Source organism: Carcharhinus amblyrhynchos, chromosome 23, assembly GCF_965287045.1.
Source record: "Carcharhinus amblyrhynchos chromosome 23, sCarAmb.v2.hapA, whole genome shotgun sequence".
Lineage (NCBI taxonomy): Eukaryota > Metazoa > Chordata > Chondrichthyes > Carcharhiniformes > Carcharhinidae > Carcharhinus > Carcharhinus amblyrhynchos.
The window spans coordinates 9,239,836-9,258,672 of record NC_137346.1 but is presented as its reverse complement, the minus strand read 5'-3'; the positions used below and the strand labels follow the sequence as shown (position 1 = coordinate 9,258,672).

The following is an 18,837-nucleotide window of genomic DNA, read 5'->3' as shown; positions in this document are numbered from 1 at the left end:
GACTTTAACCTGGGATTGTGAGACTTCTTACTGTGTCCACCCCAGTCCAACACCGGCATCTCCACTTCATTCCATAGGCAGAAAGACCTTAAAATGAAGTCTTTGAACTAACGCAAACCATACAGAGGATCCTACAGAGACTCCGAAAAGACATTAACCCCTGAATGTAGATGGTGCGTTACCTACAGCTCTGAAAGATCGATGATTAAGAATCAGTCATGACCACATGTCTAGGTGTGGGATTAGTTTGAACACTGGAACCACATATTACATCAGAAGGAGCTGTGGAACCCAATGGAGGGGAGTAATGTCTCGGGATGGTTGGTGGGATTGGGTTGTGGGGTGGGCACCCAAATGAGAGAAGTAAAATGACTTTTCTTTTCAGTGAAGGATTGGGAAAATGGAGAACTCAAAGCAACTACATTCCAACAACGTAGCCCAGAGCTCCGGGAACCTGTTCCTGAGGAAAATAGGGAGATTGAAACCCACCAACTTCTGGCATGAAGTGAAACGCATTTCCAGACTGGCTGGGCCAGTGGTGAGTTTATACCCACTGAATGTCCCATCGTATCCCCCGCACACTGCACTCTCTGGAAAAGTAACCCATTGGGCAGGATTCTCCAGCTGTGCTCGCTCCAAAGCCGGAAATTCCCGCCCGCAGTCAATGGATCTCTGTATGGTTTGTGTCCGACCCACATCGATTCCCAGGACAAGCAGGACAGGAAAGTTCACCCCACTGCCTCCCAATCTCCTTCAATAAACTTGCTTACATGATCAATTTTACTGAATCTATGAATAAAATTCATGCAATCATACAATCCTTAGCCTTGTAACAATTTATAAAATTCCTTTCAATAACCTTGCCTGCTAACTTATTCCACAACTTAAAAGATAAAAATCTTCTGCATCATTTTGAATTTAGAACTGATACATTTGGGTATTTGCACACATTACCAGAGCAGGAATGGTTGAGGAATCTGGGTCTGTACTCGTTGGAGTTTAGAAGGATGAGGGGGGGATCTTATTGAAACGTACAGGATACTGCGAGGCCTGGATAGAGTGGACGTGGAGAGGATGTTTCCACTAGTAGGAAAAACTAGAACCAGACGGCACAACCTCAGGCTAAAGGGACGATCCTTTAAAACACAGATGAGGAGGAATTTCTTCAGCCAGAGAGTGGTGAATCTGTGGAACTCTTTGCCACAGTAGGCTGTGGAGGCTGGGTCATTGAATGTCTTTAAGACAGAGATAGATGTGTCCTTGATTAATAAGGGGATCAGGGGTTGTGGGAAAAAGGCAGGAGAATGGTGGATGAGAAAAATATCAACCTTGATTGAATGGCGGAACAGACTTGATGGGCCGAGTGGCCTAATACTACTCCTATGTCTTATGGTCTTATGGAATATCTGCCTGTATCAGCTTTGATGCTTCTCTTCATAACCTTGTAAACTTTAATTTCAAATTGTATCTGATTTTTGGAAAAAGAATTCAGTTCCTTTCAGTAATAAATATGATTGGTTTAATTGGTTTACAAGTATCCTTCTAAAGTTTAAGGGGGCGATCTTACTGGCTCGTCATGCCGGTTGATGCCTGGGGTGAGACGGTAAGATCATGCAAAAGGTGAAACATCGGGTTTGCACCCGGTTTCTCGCCTCTTGCAATCTTAACTGGCCCTGGATTTCAGCTTCACACCTGGGAAGGACAAGAACCGTCATTGCTCCTTGCTGGCCTTGGATCCTGGCACTCTGGCACTCACTGCCAGCCTGGCACTGCCCACTGATCACCCTGTCACTGCCCACTGGGCAGCAGGCAATGCTAAGGGGGTGGCATCATGATGGGGTGGGGCCTGAGGGGAGGGGCTCAGGCATGACAGGGGAGGGGATTTGTCAGGGTAAGAGGTGGGGGAAGTGATATACAGGGAGTTCCGGTGGGGAGCTATCATCTGGGGAGGCCAATGATTGGGGGGGGGGGGGCACGCAATATTCAGGTGGAAGGTGATTGACAGATCTCTCTGTGCAACAGAACAGAGAGATCCTCACATGCACAATTACATCCTCTAGTGTGAGCAGCCGGCTTTCTGGTGAGCTTAAGCCCCACCCCTCCACCTACTGGTGAGAATCAGCACTTTTTCCATTAAGTGGCGTAAGATTTCATTTGTGACCTTCTTGAGTATGCTGGTCTGAAACTTTCCTGTTTTCACACACGTTCAGCACTTAGAATATTTTTAGTAAGATCGTCCCCTGAGAGTTTGATTGTACTAATCTTGGCTAGTACTAATCTTTCATTTTCTTTTGCCAGTTCTTGTCACAGCTGATGATACTTCTAATAAACATTGTCAGCTCTGTGTTCTGTGGACATTTAGGAAAAGTTGAATTGGGCGCAGTTAGTCTGGCCTCAGCGGTGAGTTTGTGTTCAGATTGTGCACACTTATTCATTATAATTTATCCGGTGTAAAATAGTGATGATGTGGAGATGCCAGCGTTGGACTGGGGTGGGCACAGTGAGAAGTCTCACAACACCAGGTTAAAGTCCAACAGGTTCATTTGGAATCACGAGCTTTCGCAGTGCTGCTCCTACACTCACCTGATGAAGAGGCAGCACTCCAAAAGCTTGTGATTCACTGTAAGATAGTGATAGAATTGCATTACTTTCTATCTGTTACAAGCTTAGTGCCTGATGAAATGATCCTTGTAAAAAAGCCCAATTTCCTCTGGGTGCTCCGGTTTCTTCCCACAGTCCGAAAGGCTGGTTAGGTGCATTGGCCATGCTAAATTCTCCCTCAATGTATCCAAACAGGCGCCCGAGTGTGGTGACTAGGGGATTTTCACAATAACTTCATTGCAGTGTTAATGTAAGCCTGCTTGTGATGCTAATAAATAAACTTTAAACTGTCAAACATTGGTTACATCTGGGATGATATTGCTAAATGCTTGTTTTTCCTTTTACTTCTTTTGGACAGGTAATAACGCTGTCTGGTATCTCCATAGGTATGGGGTTATCTACAGCATGCGACACACTCATATCGCAGGTAGGTGCAGCCAAAGCCAGAAGGGGCTGTGATATCCCCTCAATAAAGCAAAAATACTTTGTCATATCAAAGCCGAATAAATCTTTCAATTACAAGCCTGGGGAAACATAATCCCCTGTCTGAATAGCCATGATGTGAAAATGCTGGCGTTGGACTGAGGTAAACACAGTGAGAAGTCTCACAACACCAGGTTAAAGTCCAACAGGTTTATTTGGTAGCACAAGATCATAGAACCCTACAATGCAGAAAGAGGCCCTTCGGCCCATCGTGTCTGCACTGCACACAATCCCACCCAGGCCCTACCCCCATATCCCCTACATATTATACCCACTAATCCCTCTAACCTCCACTATCCTGGACACTAAGGGGCAATTTCTTAGCATGGCCAATCAACCTAACCTGCACATCTTTGGACTGTGGGAGGAAACTGGAGTACCCGGAGGAAACCCACACAGACACGAGGAGAATGTGCAAACTCTACTCAGACAGTGACCTGAGCTGAGTATCGAACCCAGGACCCTGGAGCTGTGAAGCAGCAGTGCTAACCACTGTGCTACCGTGCCGCCCAAGCTTTTGGAGCATGGAGCCTTCATCGGGTGAGTGAGAGTTGTGTTCAAAAACAGGGCATATAAAGACACAAACTCAATTTACAAGATAATGGTTGGAATGCGAGTCTTTACAGGTCTGTATCTTTAAGATTTGATTACCTGTAAAGACTCGCATTCCAACTATCATCTTGTAAATTGAGTTTGTGTCTTTATACACCCTGTTTGTCAACAGAACTCCCACTTGCCTGATGAAGGAGCAGCGCTCCGTAAGGTTGTGGCTTTTGCTGCCAAATAAACCTGTTGGACTTTAACCTGGTGTTGTGGGACTTCTTACTGATTTTCAGCCAGACAGAGTAAGGAAGAACCAGATACAATTCCCTGAATATCCTGTATTAGCTGATTTCAACCAAGACAATATTGCCACAATCTGCTTTCGGGTTGAAGGTGGGGAAATTATCCAGTGATTCAGAGCAGATAAGAACTTTGGCAACTTGAGGGGAGGCACATCATAACGAAGAACAAATTTCCTTGAAAGATAAACAAGAGAACCCTTGAACCGGTGATCTGAAATATTGAGACAAATTAACATTGCCAACACTGGCATTTAATTAGATGGACTGTGGGCGTACAATCACGTAACAAATAAACAAGGCTGAATAAAACCAACTCTCTCCAGTGTGCAGTGTCAAGAGTATATTCTAATCTAAGCTGTTGCTGTTTTATTGATTAAGTAATGTGACCTATAAGATAGTGGTTGAGATAACCCGCTTCTTAAAAATATTTAGCGAGGCAGCCTCCACCACTTCAACGGGCAGAGAATTCCAGAGATTCACCACCCTTTGAGTGAAGAAGTTCCTCCTCAACTCCGTTCTAAACCGCCTCCCCTTTATCTTGAGGCTGTGCCCCCTAGTCCTACTGTCTTTTTTGAGCGGGAAGAGTCTCTCCGCCTCTATCCTATCCATCCCATTCATCATCTTATACGTCTCAATGAGATCTCCCCTCATTCTTCTAAACTCTAGCGAGTACAAGCCTAGTTTATTCAGCCTCTCCTCATAGCTCAATCCCCTCAACTCCGGTATCAGCCTAGTAAACCTCCTCTGCACTCCCTCCAGGGCCAAAATATCCTTGCGCAGGTGCGGCGCCCAAAACTGCACACAGTACTCCAGCTGCGGCCTCACCAATGCCCTATACAGCTGCAGCAAGACCTCCCTACTTTTATATTCAATCCCCCTCGCTATGAAGGCCAGCATCCCATTCGCCTTCCTGACCACCTGCTGCACCTGCAGGCTGGGTTTTTGCGACTCATGCACAAGGACCCCGAGGTCCCTCTGCACCGTCGCCTGCTGCAGTTTTTCGCCACGTAAGTAATAGTCCTTCCTACCAAAGTGATGAACAAGAGATGAAAGTGAAGTGATTTAGAAGCACTTGTGATCTGAAGAAATCTGGAAAATTAAGCAGGATTATTACCCAATGATTATACTTCTGATTAAACCACAAGACCATAAGATATTGGAGCAGAATTAGGCCACTCGGCCCATCGAGTCTGCTCCGCCATTCAATCATGGTTAATTTATTTTTCAATCCCATTCTCCCTTCTTTTTCCCAAAATCTTTGATCCACTTACCTATCAAGAACCTATCTATCTCTGTCTTAAACAGGCTTAATGATCTGGCCTCAGCAGCCTTCTGTGGCAATGAGTTCCACAAATTTACCACCTTCTGGCTGAAGAATTTCCTTCTCATCCCAGTTCTCCCTTTACTCTGAGGCTGTACTCTCGCATCCTAGTCTGTCCTACTAATGGAAATATCTTCCCCACATCCATTCTATCCCGGCCTTTCAGTATTCTGCAAGTTTCAATGAGATCCCTTCCCCTCCCCCCCGGCATAAGTCCATAAGACATAGGAGCAGAATTAGGCCATTCGGCCCATCGAGTCTGCTCCGCCATTCAATCATGGCCGATATGTTTCTCATCCGCATTCTCCAGCCTTTTCCCCATAACCCCTGATCCCCTTATTAATCAAGAACCTATCTATCTCTGTCTTAAAGACACTCAATGGCCTGGCCTCCACAGCCTTCTGTGGCAAAGGGTGTCACACATTCACCACTCTCTGGCTGAAGAAATTCCTCCTCATTTCTATTGTAAAGGATCGTCCCTTTAGCCTGAGGTTGTGCCCTCTGGTTCTAGTTTTTCCTTCTAGTGGAAACATCCTCTCCATGTTCACTCTATCCAGGTCTTGCAATATCCTGTAAGTTTCAATAAGATCCCCCCTCGTCCTTCTAAACTCCATCGAGTACAGACTCAGAGTCCTCATATGCTCCTCATATGTCAAGATTTTAATTCCAGGGATCATTCTCATGAACCACCTCTGGGCCCTCTCTAAGAGAGAAATGTTGTACTCTTCTGATTTTTTGACATTCTTGCAATTCCACTTAATGGAGAAAAATAAAATCTATCGAAATATGATCTAACGGTAGGGATCTAATTCATTTTAACTTTTATTCTGATTTTATTTTTAGACGTACGGCAGCAAGAATTTGAAGCGAATTGGGGTGATTCTCCAAAGAGGGATTCTCATTCTGATGATAGCCTGTTTCCCCTGCTGGGCGCTATTCATAAATATTGAGGATATTTTATTGGCTTGCAAACAGTCTCCTGCAGTGGCCAAGTGAGTGTTTCGTCTGATTTTCATTGCAGTTTTATTCCCAGCGCCTGGCATCCGGGCAGTCACATAAAAAACGGTGTTTGTTTCCTTTGTAAGCAGAACAGCGCAGTAAAGAATGAATTCATGCCCTTATCAACACTGCATCAGACTAGATACAAGTCGCCCCAGGCAATGCTAAAGTTGCCTGGGGCAACCGTCCCTATGATATTTCACTTTCTTTCTTGTGCTGCGTCTTCCGTAAAAGTCTGGCGGTGAGTCTGCCATGTGCCAAGGTTGGCTAGCTGTCTTCACTGATGTGATGTGGAGATGCCAGCGTTGGACTGGGGTGGGCACAGTAAGAAGTCTCACAACACCAGGTTACAGTGCAACAGGTTCAGAGTTGCAGAGTTGGAGGAGGAACTTCTTCACTCAAAGGGTGGTGAATCTCTGGAATTCTCTGCCCATTGAAGTGGTGGAGGCTACCTTGCTAAATATATTTAAGTCACGGGGTAGATAGGTTTTTGATAGACAGGGGAATTAAGGGTTATGGGGAGAAAGCGGGAAAGTGGAACTGATCCACTTCAGATCAGCCATGATCTTATTGAATGGCGGGGCAGGCTCGAAGGGCTAGATGGCCTACTCCTGCTCCTATTTCTTATGTTCTTAGGTTTATTAGGCAGCACAAGCTTTCGGAGCACCGTTCCTTCTCACCTGATGAAGGAGTCTGAGAGTCCGAAAGTTCGTGCTGCCAAGTAAACCTGTTGGCCTTTAACCTGGTGTTGTGAGACTTCACTGATGCAGCCCATTCTGTTTGTACTTCATGCGCCTCATGACTTTGCTACCGTGGGTTTGAGTTTAATTTTTGTTACAAAGGTGGTGAGGTTTCCCTGTTGTCTGTTTCTTTAGAAGGAATTCTTCAAAATGCAGCTAATGAAAATACAACAAAACTTACTCCAATTTATAAATCAAAGCAAGGGTTTAATAAAGATACATCATTACTCCAAACTTTGGGCCTCGCTTTGGACCACTCCAAGCTCGCCACAATTCTATATAATTCCTTATTTATAGTGAATCAGCTAATCAGCTGACTATTACATCACTCTGTAATTGATTCCATGTTTTACTGGGTCAGCTGACCCTTATATCTTGTTCCCATTACTCATTGGAAATTTGGCATGTCAGCTACGACTCTCACCAACTTTTACAGATGCACCATTGAAAGCATCCTTTCTGGTTGTATCACAGCTTGGTATGAGCTCCTGCTCTGCCCAAGACTGCAAGGAACTACAAAAGGTTGTGAATGTAGCCCAATCCATCACGCAAACCAACCTCCCATCCATTGACTCTGTCTACACTTCCCACTGCCTCGGCAAAGCAGCCGGCATAATTAAGGATCCCACGCTCCCCGGACATTCTCTCTTCCACCTTCTTCCATCAGGAAATAGATACAAAAGTCTGAGGTCACGTACCAACTGATTCGAGAACAGCTTTTTCCCTGCTGCTGTCAGACTTTTGAATGGACCTACCTTGCGCTAAGTTGATCCTTCTCTACTCGCTAGCTATGACTGTAACATTACATTCTGCACTCTCTCCTCTCCTTCTCTATGAACGGTATGCTTTGTCTGTGTAGCCCACAAGAAACAATACTTTTCACTGTATGTTAATACATGACAATAATAAATCGAATCAAATCAAATTAAATTACTTCCAATACAAAGTTGTCGCCGACATCTTTTATTTTTTGTTACAGGTTAACACAACGCTACGTGAAGATATTTATCCCTGCCCTTCCTGTGAGTAAATGATGATAGGGAGTAGGCACATCGCAAGCAGCTCATTAGGCAGCTAAACTCACCCATTAGCTGAAGTGTGGACAGATCAAAGGGTTCCAGTCGGCAATAAAATCTATTTGAGATCAACTAGACAAATCTCTCAAACTAACCTCATCAGAATCATCCCCTAACCAATCTCAGCCGGGAGCCGTAAGCCCTCAATGTCCCGGGGTACACAATCAAAGAAGTCTTGAACTGGGGGAGCCGATGGTTTAATGGTGTTGTCACTAGAATATTAATCCAGAAACTTAGCTCATGCTCTGGAGACACGTGCTTGAATCCCGTCGCACAAAATGGTGAAATTTGCATTCAATAAAAAATACCTGGAATCGGCTGATGACCATGAAACGATTCTGACAAAGGGTTATTAAGTTCTATGTTCTTCTAAGTTAAAGTTTTCTGTATTAGTGTTACAAGTAGCCTTACATTAACACTGCAATGAAATTACTGTGAAAATCCCCTAGTCGCCACACTCTGGCACCTGCTTGGGTACACCGAATTTAGCACAATCAATGCACCTAACCTGCACTTCTTCTTGACTGTGGGAGAAACTGGAGCACCTGGGGGAAACCCACGCAGACACAGGGAGAATATGCAGACTCCACACAGACCATAACCCAAGCCGGGAATCGAACTCGGGTCACTGACGCTGTGAGGCAGCAGTGCTAATCCATGTGCCACCCTAGGCTCTGACAAAGGATCATCTAGACTCTACTCTCTCTCCACAGACGCTGCCAGACCCGCTGAGATTTTCCAGCATTTTTCTGTTTTTGTTTCAGATTCCAACATCTGCAGTATTTTACTGTGAAACCATTGTCGGAAAAACTCATCTGGTTCACTAATGTCCTTTAGGGAAGGAAATCTGCCGTCCTTACCCGGTCTGGCCTACATGTGGCACCAGAGCCACAGCAATGTGGTTGACTCTCAACTGCCCTCCAAGGACAACTAGGGTTGGGCAATAAATACTAGCCCAGCCTGCGACGCCAAGTCCCAAAAATGAATCAAAAAAATTCCATCTGTCATCTTGTTGCCCGCTCACTAAACCTGTTTCTATCTCTTTGCAGCCTCTTACTATCCTCCCCACACCTTACCTTCCCATCCAGCATGGTATCATCAGCAAACTTAGATACACTACTCTCTGCCTCTCCATTGAAATCATTAGTATAGACTGCAGCTGAGGTCCCAGCAATGCGCTATTCACTATCTGTCAACACCTTATCCTGAGACACTGAAGCCCTGTTTTTAGACTATTTATGATGTGGAGAAGCTGGCGTTGGACTGGGGTAAACACAGTAAGAAGTTTCCGAAAGCTTGTGGGTTTACTATCAAATAAACTGGTTGGACTTTAACCTGGTGCTGTGAGACTTCTTACTGTGTTTAGACTATCCAGCCAGGGAAACATTCTCCCAGTATCTGTCAAGACAGGATTTGGAATTTTAGACATTTCAGCAAAGTGACCTCTCATTCTTTTGAACTTCAGCCAAATTGGGCTAGTCTACTCAATCCCTCATGGAATCATAGAACCCTACAGTGCAGAAGGAGGTCATGCAGCTCATCGAGTCTGCACTGACCACAATCCCACCTAGTCCCATAACCCCATATATTTACCCTGCTAATCCCCTGACACTAAGGTCAATTTAGCACAACCAATCAACCCAACCCACACATCTTTGAACTCTGGGAGGAAACCAGAGCACCCAGAGGAAACCCACACTTAGAAACTTTATACCTTGTCTCCTTACAGCACAATGTTCTCATTCAATGTGTTAGCCTGCTTGCCTTTTGTTATCCTCCCTCTAAGCCAAATATGTCCTTCCTTAGGTAAGGACAGAAAAACTCCCTACTGTAGGACAGGTGCAGTCTCACCAAAGCCCAGCACAACTGCAGGAATAGGTCTTTATTCCAATATATCATTGGAGTACTCCAAAGCCAATATAGGGAAGGGTAATATAGTATATGCTTTCCTTGCATGCGTACGGATGTGATTTTCTCATGAGGACACCTAGATCCTGTTGAGTTGTTCCTAGCTGGTTAAAAGAGATTCTGCGTTGCCACATTTCCTGCATAACTTCACATTCTTCCACATTCTATACATGCCATTCTTAACTCACTCAATCTCAGTCTTGAGAAGCCTCTTTGCATTTTTCTTTCCTTTCACTCTTCCACCTGATTTTACATTATTAGCAAACCTGAGATCATACAGTTGGTGATCACAGCAAAGTCATTGAAAAAAGGATTCCTGTCAGGGCAGTCCAAAGCTTTCCATTAAACATCCCGATATCCTGACGGCTTTCTCCAAACTCCTCTGAAGTCCCGGTTTTGTCTCTCCCTTCTTCAACTGTCAGTACCCTAATTGACTATTCCATTCAAATGTTCTGATTGGTTAATCAAGGACACATTGGTGTGAAGACATGCATGTGCGCTGTAGGAGGTTCCTGTCTTCTCACCATTAATGTATGGAGGGGGCTCTTGTAGCCACAGTATTTATGTGGCTGGTCCAGTTGAGTGTCTGGTTACTGGTAACCCTCAGGAATGTGTTGATAGTTGGGGATTCAATGATAGTTATGCCATCGGGTGTGAAGGGGCAATGGTTGGATCCTGTCTAATTGGCAATGGTCATTGCTTGGCACTCAAGTGGCAAGAACGTTAGTTTCTACTTGTCAATCCAAGCCTGAATGTTGTTCAGGTCTTGCTGTATTTGGGCATGGACTGCTTCAGTACATGAGGACTGTTAAGCCCTCACCCAGAAACCCCAAGATGTTTTGTGAAGTTAGCCCAGATCCTAAGCTTTATCTGATTTTGGCATTAGGATGAGCATAAGATGTTTCACTCTAAGTATGATTCAAGTGACCCATGAGGAAGCTTTTATCAAACAAAGTTAGAAAATAATAGAAAGAATGAGCATAACTTTTACCAATTACAAGATTTAAACATGACACAAAATAATTCTTAACAACTAGCTATCTCTGTTGTTCCAATTTAAAAGCAATACCCCACAAACATATACCCTACTTCAGAATTAGTTCGCATTAAAGCAAGTATGCTCAAGTGTTACTAGCTTTTCAACTTTTAACACCTGTAGACAGAAATCCAAACAGCAGTTTTCTATCTACAGCCGGTGTCCTCTATTGTTACTGAAGCAGTATAATTGATATCATGTTTGTTTTAATCTGAACTAATGCAGCTCTCTTTTGTTTTAGTGTTCCCCTGAGATTGCAGGGTAGATCTTGATTGGATTGATTGGCAGGTCAGGGCATAATGACTGGGATTAGCCAAGTTTTCACAGAGAATTCCAGTCTCACTGCTGATGTTTGGATTTGAGAGAGATACAATGTCTTTGTTTCCCCTCTCTGAAGTTGGAGATTCTGATGCCTGAGTGCTACTGTTTTGGAAGTGACAGAGAGAGAGAGCAGTATCCTTTCTTGTCTCTGAAGCCTGAAGACTGGAAGTTGCTAGAGACTAGGTTTACTTCTCTGCTTGGCTGTCTTGAGGATATATCCACAATCGGTAAGGATACGCAACATCTCGTCTGTAATTATCTTCAACATTTGTGCCCCACAAGGTTGTGTTTTCAGCCTCTTACTATACTCCTTATACATCTATGGCTGTGTGGCCAAATTCCCCTCCAACTCTACTTTCAGGTTTGCTGATGATACCACGGTAGTTGGTCGGATCTCAAACAATGATGAGGTGAAGTACAAGAAAGACTTACTTGCAATCATCTCTACTTCAATGTTTTCCTCCCTCCTTTTACCGAAAAAAAAGTCACTGGCCAGAATTTTACCACCACGCCCGCCCCAGAATCGGAGCGGGTGAGGCTTACAGAACAGTATTCTCCATTGGTCTCGGGTGGAATTTTCTCACCTCGGGAGGATGAGGTGATAAAATTCTGGCAACTGTGAGGACCACAAGCAAGGGAAAGGTGATTGAGATTTTGTCATCCTTTTAACTGTGAAAAGGGCAATTAGGGCAATGGTATGCTTCTCCGTTGAAGGGGTAACCAAGAAGGTAGATGGTGGCAGTGCAGTTGATGTCGCCTACTTGGACTTTAGCAAGGCCTTTGACAAGTTATCACATGGTAGGTTGTTGCATAAGGTTAAATCTCATGGGGCTCAGGGTGAAGTAGCCAATTGGACAACAAAATTGGCTTGATGGTAGAAGTCAGCGGGTGGTTGTAAGGGTTGTTTTACAAACTGGAGACCTGTGAACCAGTGATATGCCTCAGGGATTGGTACTGGATTCACTGTTATTTGTATTAATGATTTGGATGAGAATATAGGAGGCATGGTTAGTAAGTTTGCAGATGACCTCAAGATCGGTAGCATAGTGGACAGTGAAGAAGATTATCTAAGATTGCAATGGGATCTTGATCAAATGGGCCAGTGGGCCAATGAAAAGCCGATGGAGTTCAATTTAGATAAATGTGAGGTGATGCATTTTGGTAGATTGAACCAGGGTAGGACTTGCTCAGTTAATGGTAGGGTATTGGGGAGAGTTACAGAACAAAGAGATCTAGGGATACATATTCATAGATCCTTGAAAGTGGAGTCACAGGTGGACAGGGTGGTGAAGAAGGCATTCGACAAGCTTGGTTTCATTGGTCGGAACATTGAATACAGGAATTGGAATGTCTTGTTGAAGTTGTACAAGACATTAGTAAGGCCACACTTGGAATACTGTGTACAGTTCTGGTCACCTTATTATAAAAGGGATAACCAAGAAAGAGTGCAGAAAAGATTTACTAGGATGCTACCTGGACTTCATTGTTTGAGTTATAAGGGGAGGCTGGATAGACTGGGACTTTTTCTCTGGAGTGTAGAAGTCTTAGGGGTGATCTTATAGAGGTCTATAAAATAATGAGGGGCACAGATCAGCTAGATAGTCAACATCTTTTCCCAAAGATAGGGGACTCTAAAACTAGAGGGCACAGGTTTAAGGTGAGAGGAGAGATACAAAAGGGTCCAGAGGGGCAATTTTTTCACACAGAGGGTGGTGAGTCTCTGAAACGAATTGCCAGAGGTAGTAGCAGAGGGGGGTACAATTTTGTCTTTTAAAAAGCATTTGGACAGTTGCATGGATAAGATGGGTGTAGAGGGATATGGGCCAAATGCAGACAAATGGGACTAGCTTGGTGGTAAAAACTGTGCGGCATGGAAAAGTTGAGCCGAAGGGCCTGTTTCCGTGCTGTAAACCTCTATGACTCTACGATCTGGTGAACTGGTACAACAATAATAATGTCAGTAAAATGAAAGAGATTGTCATCGACTTCAGGGAGCATCGTGGAGAACTTGCCCCTGTCTACATCAATGGTGATGAAGTGGAAATGCTAAAGAGTTTCAAGTTTTTAGGTATGCAGATCACCAGCAACCTGTCCTAGTCTCTCGATGCTGATACTATAGTTAATAAAGCACACCAACCCCTATACTTTCTCAAGAGGCTAAGGAAATTTGGCATGTCTGTTACAACTCTCACCAATATTTACAGCTGCACCATAGAAAGCATCCTTTCCAGATTTATTATAGCTTGGCATGGTTCCTTCTCTGGCCAAGAACACAGGAAATTACAAGGGGTTGTGAATGTAGCCTGGTCCGTCACTCAAAACAGCCTCCCATCCATTGATTCTATCTACTTCTGTTGCCTCAGAAAAGCAGCCAGCACAATCAAGGACCCCATGTATCCCAGACATATTCCCTCCTGCCTTTTTCCATCAGGAAAAAAAATCTGAGGTCACGTACCAACCGACTCAAGAGCAGCTTCTTCCCTGCTGCTGTCAGACTTTTGAACGGACCTGCTTTATATTAAGCTGCTCTTTCTCTGCACCCCAGCCATGACTGTAACACTATCTTCTGCACCCTCTCCTTTCCTTCAACCCTACGTTCACTATGAACGGTATGCTTTGTCTGTATAGTGCGCAAGAAAACACTACTTTTCATTGTATCCCAATACATGTGGGAATAATAAATCAAACCAAATATCCACCTCTGAAAACTGCTGTTTGGAATTCCGTCCATAGCTGTTAGAGGATGGAAGTCGAGTAACATGTCAGCAAACTTGTTTTAGTGCTAACTAGATCTGAAGAAGATTGTATGTCTAGGGGGTATTGCTTTAAACTGGAACAACAGGAGCTTCTTCCCTGCTGCTGTCAGACTTTTGAATGGACCTACCTTGCATTAAGTTGATCTAGCTAGCTAGCTGTTTGGAGTTATAGTGTGTCGTGTTTAAGTCTTGTATTTGGTAAAAGTTATACTTTTTTTTATATTTTAATTGTGTTCTTAGATAAACTTTGTTCGGTAAAAGCTCCCTGGTGGGTCACTTAAATCATACCTTACGCTCATCCGTGCCAAAATGAAATGTTAAATTTAGGGTCGAGGCTAACTATTCAAGACACCTTGGAGTTTCTGGCCTGGACCTTAACCATAATACAAACCTGGTTCAAAGTGTTAAAGAATATCTGAATGTAAATTTCTTTTCTATTTCTGCTGCTAATTATTTTCAATATTCTTTCTTAGGCAGCGTTCCTTTATGACTTAGAGATCAGATACCTTCAGAATCAGGTAAAGTCACTGAATGTTGGGAGTGTGAATGAAATTCAATAATTATTGCAGCGGGATAGAGTTGGGCGCTCTCAGTTTCATGTTCCTTATTTTGATGGCTCATTGCAACAGGGCAATTAATTCACATTATTAGAGGAGCCCGATTGGTAAAAGTAGCTCGAGTGACAAAATATTCACAGCACAGAAACAGAAGCTAAAGGAGAAAATGCTGGAAAATCTCAGCAGGTCTGGCAGCATCTGTAAGGAGAGAAAAGAGCTGACGTTTCAAGTCCAGATGACCCTTTGTCAAAGCTTGGAGCTTCTGGATTAATAGTCTAGCTATAATACCACGAGGCCATCACCTCCCCACCTTCAGGAACACCACTTTCTGAAGGATTTCAATCTTCCTGGCACAAGATTACAGCCACAGTGTTGATATGGCTGGCCTGATTATGTTCCTAGTTGGTGGTGAGCTCAAAGATATTGTTGTTGTGTACATATAGTTGTACACATGCACACACACTCCTGTTAGGGAGCAGTTTCTCAATGGAGGAACTCTTTCATCCACTTATTTGTTCCATGTTGAATTCAGCTCAGCGAGTGTGCAATGGCTGCATTGGGGGAATGGTTAAATAGGACATGTATCAGCAAGATAGCAAGCGATTGAATAAAGCAATGGATTCAAATCTCCTGCATTCTGAGAGCCAGAACATCTCCCTGGAGTACAGGGAATATAAATTTGATGATTTAACTGCAAATGTGGGAAAGGCGCCCACGTCAACAATCAAAGAATTCCTGCTATGAACCTGATCCAAAAGTGTGCAGGTTAGGTGGATTGGCCATGTTAAATTGCCACTTAGTGTCCCAACTTTTACAGATGCACCATAGAAAGCATTCTTTCTGGTTGTATCACAGCTTGGTATGGCTTCTGCTCTGCCCAAGACCGCAAGGAACTACAAAAGGTCATGAAAAGCCCAATCCATCACGCAAACCAACCTCCCATCCATTGACTCTGTCTATACTTCCTGCTGCCTCGGGAAGTGTAGACAGAATCTACACTTAATTAGGACTCCACGCACCCCGGACATTCTCTCTTCCACCTTCTTCCGTCAGGAAAAAGATATAAAACTCTGAGGTCACGTACTAACCGACTCAAGAACAGCTTCTCCCCTGCTGCTGTCAGACTTTTGAATGGATCTACTTTGCATTAAGTTGATCTTTCTCTACACCCTAGCTATGACTGTAACACTACATTCTGCACTCTCTGCTTTCCTTCTCTTTGAATGGTATGTTTTGTCCGTATAGTGCACAAGAAACAATATTTTTCACTGCATGTTAATACATGTGACAATAATAAATCAAATCAAATCAAATCAAAAAAGACATATGGGTTAGAAGGATTAGCCATGGTGAATATACGGGTTTAAGGGGATCGGGTGGGTGATAGGGCCTGGGTAAGGCACTCGGTGAGAGAGTGCTGGTGTAGACTCAATGGGCTGAATGGCCTCTTTCTGCATGTAGGAATGCTATAATTCCATGAACTGAGGGGAAAGGGATCCTCCTCGACTGGGGACACATTGCACCCCAAACATGGGGACACTGAGAGAACAGTTGTACTCTATCCTCACATTATCTTGGCACCGTGCCACACACCCTGTCAGTTTATTGAAGGGTAATTTCAGGAATGACTTTATTGTTTTGTTCCCAGGGGATCATCATGCCTCAGATTCTCACAGGTTTCATCGCCAACATCCTCAATGCTGTCATCAATTATCTCTTGCTTTACGTGCTGAACTTGGGAGTGCCGTAAGTAAGAGACAAGTTTCAAAATCTCTAATCTATATTTGAATCCAGGTTCCAGCAAATGAATCTTTGCCTGAACGATGATCCAGACTTTATTTGAAGCTGCTTTTAATCTGCGAACTTGTTTCCCAGGGGTTCGGCTGCTGCCAATGTCGTCTCTCAGTACTGTCAGGCTATCCTCCTGTTTGGATATATCCGATGGAAAAAGCTGCATGTTAATACCTGGGCAGGTAGGTTTCAGGGAGGTTCATTTACACTCTGGGCGATGATGTGAAATGGACAATATCCAATTGGACCTTCTCTATACACCCTCCGGGAGGGTATACGACACAAGGATAGAGATTTATCTGTTCTGTTACTGAACTCGAACACAAACTCCCAATCACACATTGATGAAGGGTGTAAGTGTTTGGGGGTTTTAATTGATGAAGGTGCCAACTCCCTCTCACTCTCTTCATCCATGATGTGGGAATGCCGGCGTTGGACTGGCGTAAACACAGTAAAAAGTCTGACAACACCAGGTTTTAGTCCAACCTATTTATTTGATAATATACTCACAAGCTTTCGGGGTTAGTCCCTTCGTCAGGTGAATGGAGAGTTCTGGCCTCAGACAGAGCATATAAAGCATAGACAGTTTAGAGATTACTGATTAGAATGCGAATCCTTACACCTAACCTGCTGTTCAAGATCTGAAGTGGCTGACAATGTGAGTGGAAGGAGCACTGATCACAGTTTAAAGAGATGTGTATTGTCTCCAGACAGTACAGTAAGTGAGGTTTTGCAAACCCAGGCAAGTCACGGGGGTTACAGATAGTGCGACATGAACCCAAGATCCCTGTTGAGACCGTCCTCATGTGTGCGGAACTTGGCTATCAGTCTCTGTTCAGCGACTCAGCGCTGTCGTGTGTCGTGAAGGCCGCCTTGGAGAATGCTTACCCGAAGGTCAGAGGCTGAATGCCCGTGACCACTGAAGTGTTCGCCAACAGGAAGGGAACAGTCTTGCCTGGTGACTGTCGAGCGATGTTCATTCATCCGTTGTCGTAGCGTCTGCATGGTCTCCCCAATGTACCGTGCTTCGGGACATCCTTTCTTGCAACGTATCAGGTAGACAATGTTGGCCGAGTTGCAAGAGTATTTACCATGTACCTGGTGGATGGTATTCTCACGTGTGATGATGGTATCCATGTCGATGATCCGGCATGTCTTGCAGAGGTTGCTGTGGCAGGGTTGTGTGGTATTGTGGTCACTGTTCTCCTGAAGGCTGGGTAGTTTGCTGCGAACAATGGTCTGTTTGAGGTTGTGTGGTTGTCTGAAAGCAAGAAGTGGGGGTGTGGGGATAGCCCTGGCGAGATGTTCGTCTTCATCAATGACATGTTGAAGACTCCGGAGAAGATGTCGTAGCTTCTCCGCTCCGGGGAAGTACTGGACGACGAAGGGTACTCTGTCCACTGTGTCCTGTGTTTGCCTTCTGAGGAGATCGGTGCGGTTTTTCGCTGTGGCGCATCGGAACTGTCGATCTATGAGTCGAGCACCATATCCTGTTCTTATGAGGGCATCTTTCAGGGTCTGGAGGTGTCTGTCACGATCCTCCTCATCTGAGCAAATCCTGTGTATACGGAGGGCTTGTCCATAGGGAATGGCTTCTTTAACATGTTTAGGGTGGAAACTGGAGAAGTGGAGCATTGTGAGATTGTCTGTGGGCTTGCGGTACAGTGAGGTGCTGAGGTGACCATCCTTAATGGAGATGCGTGTGTCCAAGAATGCAACTGATTCTGGGGAATAGTCCATGGTGAGTCTGATGGTGGGGTGGAATTTGTTGATATCATCATATAGTTGTTTCAGTGATTGTTCACCATGAGGCCAAAGGAAGAAAATGTCATCGATGTATCTAGTGTACAGCATCGGTTGAAGATTCTGTGCAGTGAAGAAGTCTTGTTCGAACCTGTGCATGAAGATGTTGGCATATTGAGGTGCAAATTTGGTCCCCATGGCTGTTCCATGTGTCTGGATGAAAAACTGGTTGTTGAAGGTGAAGACATTGTGGTCCAGGATAAAGCGGATGAGTTGTAAAATTGCATCTGGAAACTGGCAGTTGTCAGCATTGAGTACTGAGGCAGTCGCAGCAATGCCATCGTTGTGGGGGATGTTGGTGTAGAGCGCTGAGACATCCATTGTGACGAGGAGTGTCCCTGGTTCAACTGCTCCGTGTGTGCTGAGTTTCAGTAGGAAGTCCGTAGTGTCGTGACAAAAGCTGGGGGTTCTTTGTACAATGGGTTTCAGGATGCCCTCGACGTAGCCGGAGAGGTTCTCACACAGAGTTCCACTGCCCGATACGATGGGACGGCCAGGTGTGTTTGCCTTGTGTATCTTTGGGAGGCAGTAGAGATCTCCAATGCGGGGAGTACGTGGAATGAGAGCACGGAGGGTGCTCTGAAGGTCCGGATCAAAGGT

At 44.5% G+C, this 18,837-nt stretch overlaps 1 protein-coding gene across 1 annotated transcript in view; it reads left to right on the top strand.

Annotated features, from left to right (window-relative positions):
* Nucleotides 1–368: 368 nt before the first annotated feature.
* LOC145357455 (multidrug and toxin extrusion protein 1-like) overlaps nt 369–18,837 on the top strand; it is a 40,238-nt gene continuing 21,769 nt past the window's right edge. The window contains exons 1-8 of the mRNA XM_080210807.1: nt 369–538; nt 2,299–2,400; nt 2,960–3,028; nt 6,094–6,242; nt 7,969–8,011; nt 14,560–14,604; nt 16,292–16,389; nt 16,519–16,616. Coding sequence (XP_080066933.1) covers nt 401–538; nt 2,299–2,400; nt 2,960–3,028; nt 6,094–6,242; nt 7,969–8,011; nt 14,560–14,604; nt 16,292–16,389; nt 16,519–16,616 — 742 coding nt within the window. The 5' untranslated portion in view covers nt 369–400. The remainder of the gene's footprint in view (nt 539–2,298; nt 2,401–2,959; nt 3,029–6,093; nt 6,243–7,968; nt 8,012–14,559; nt 14,605–16,291; nt 16,390–16,518; nt 16,617–18,837) is intronic.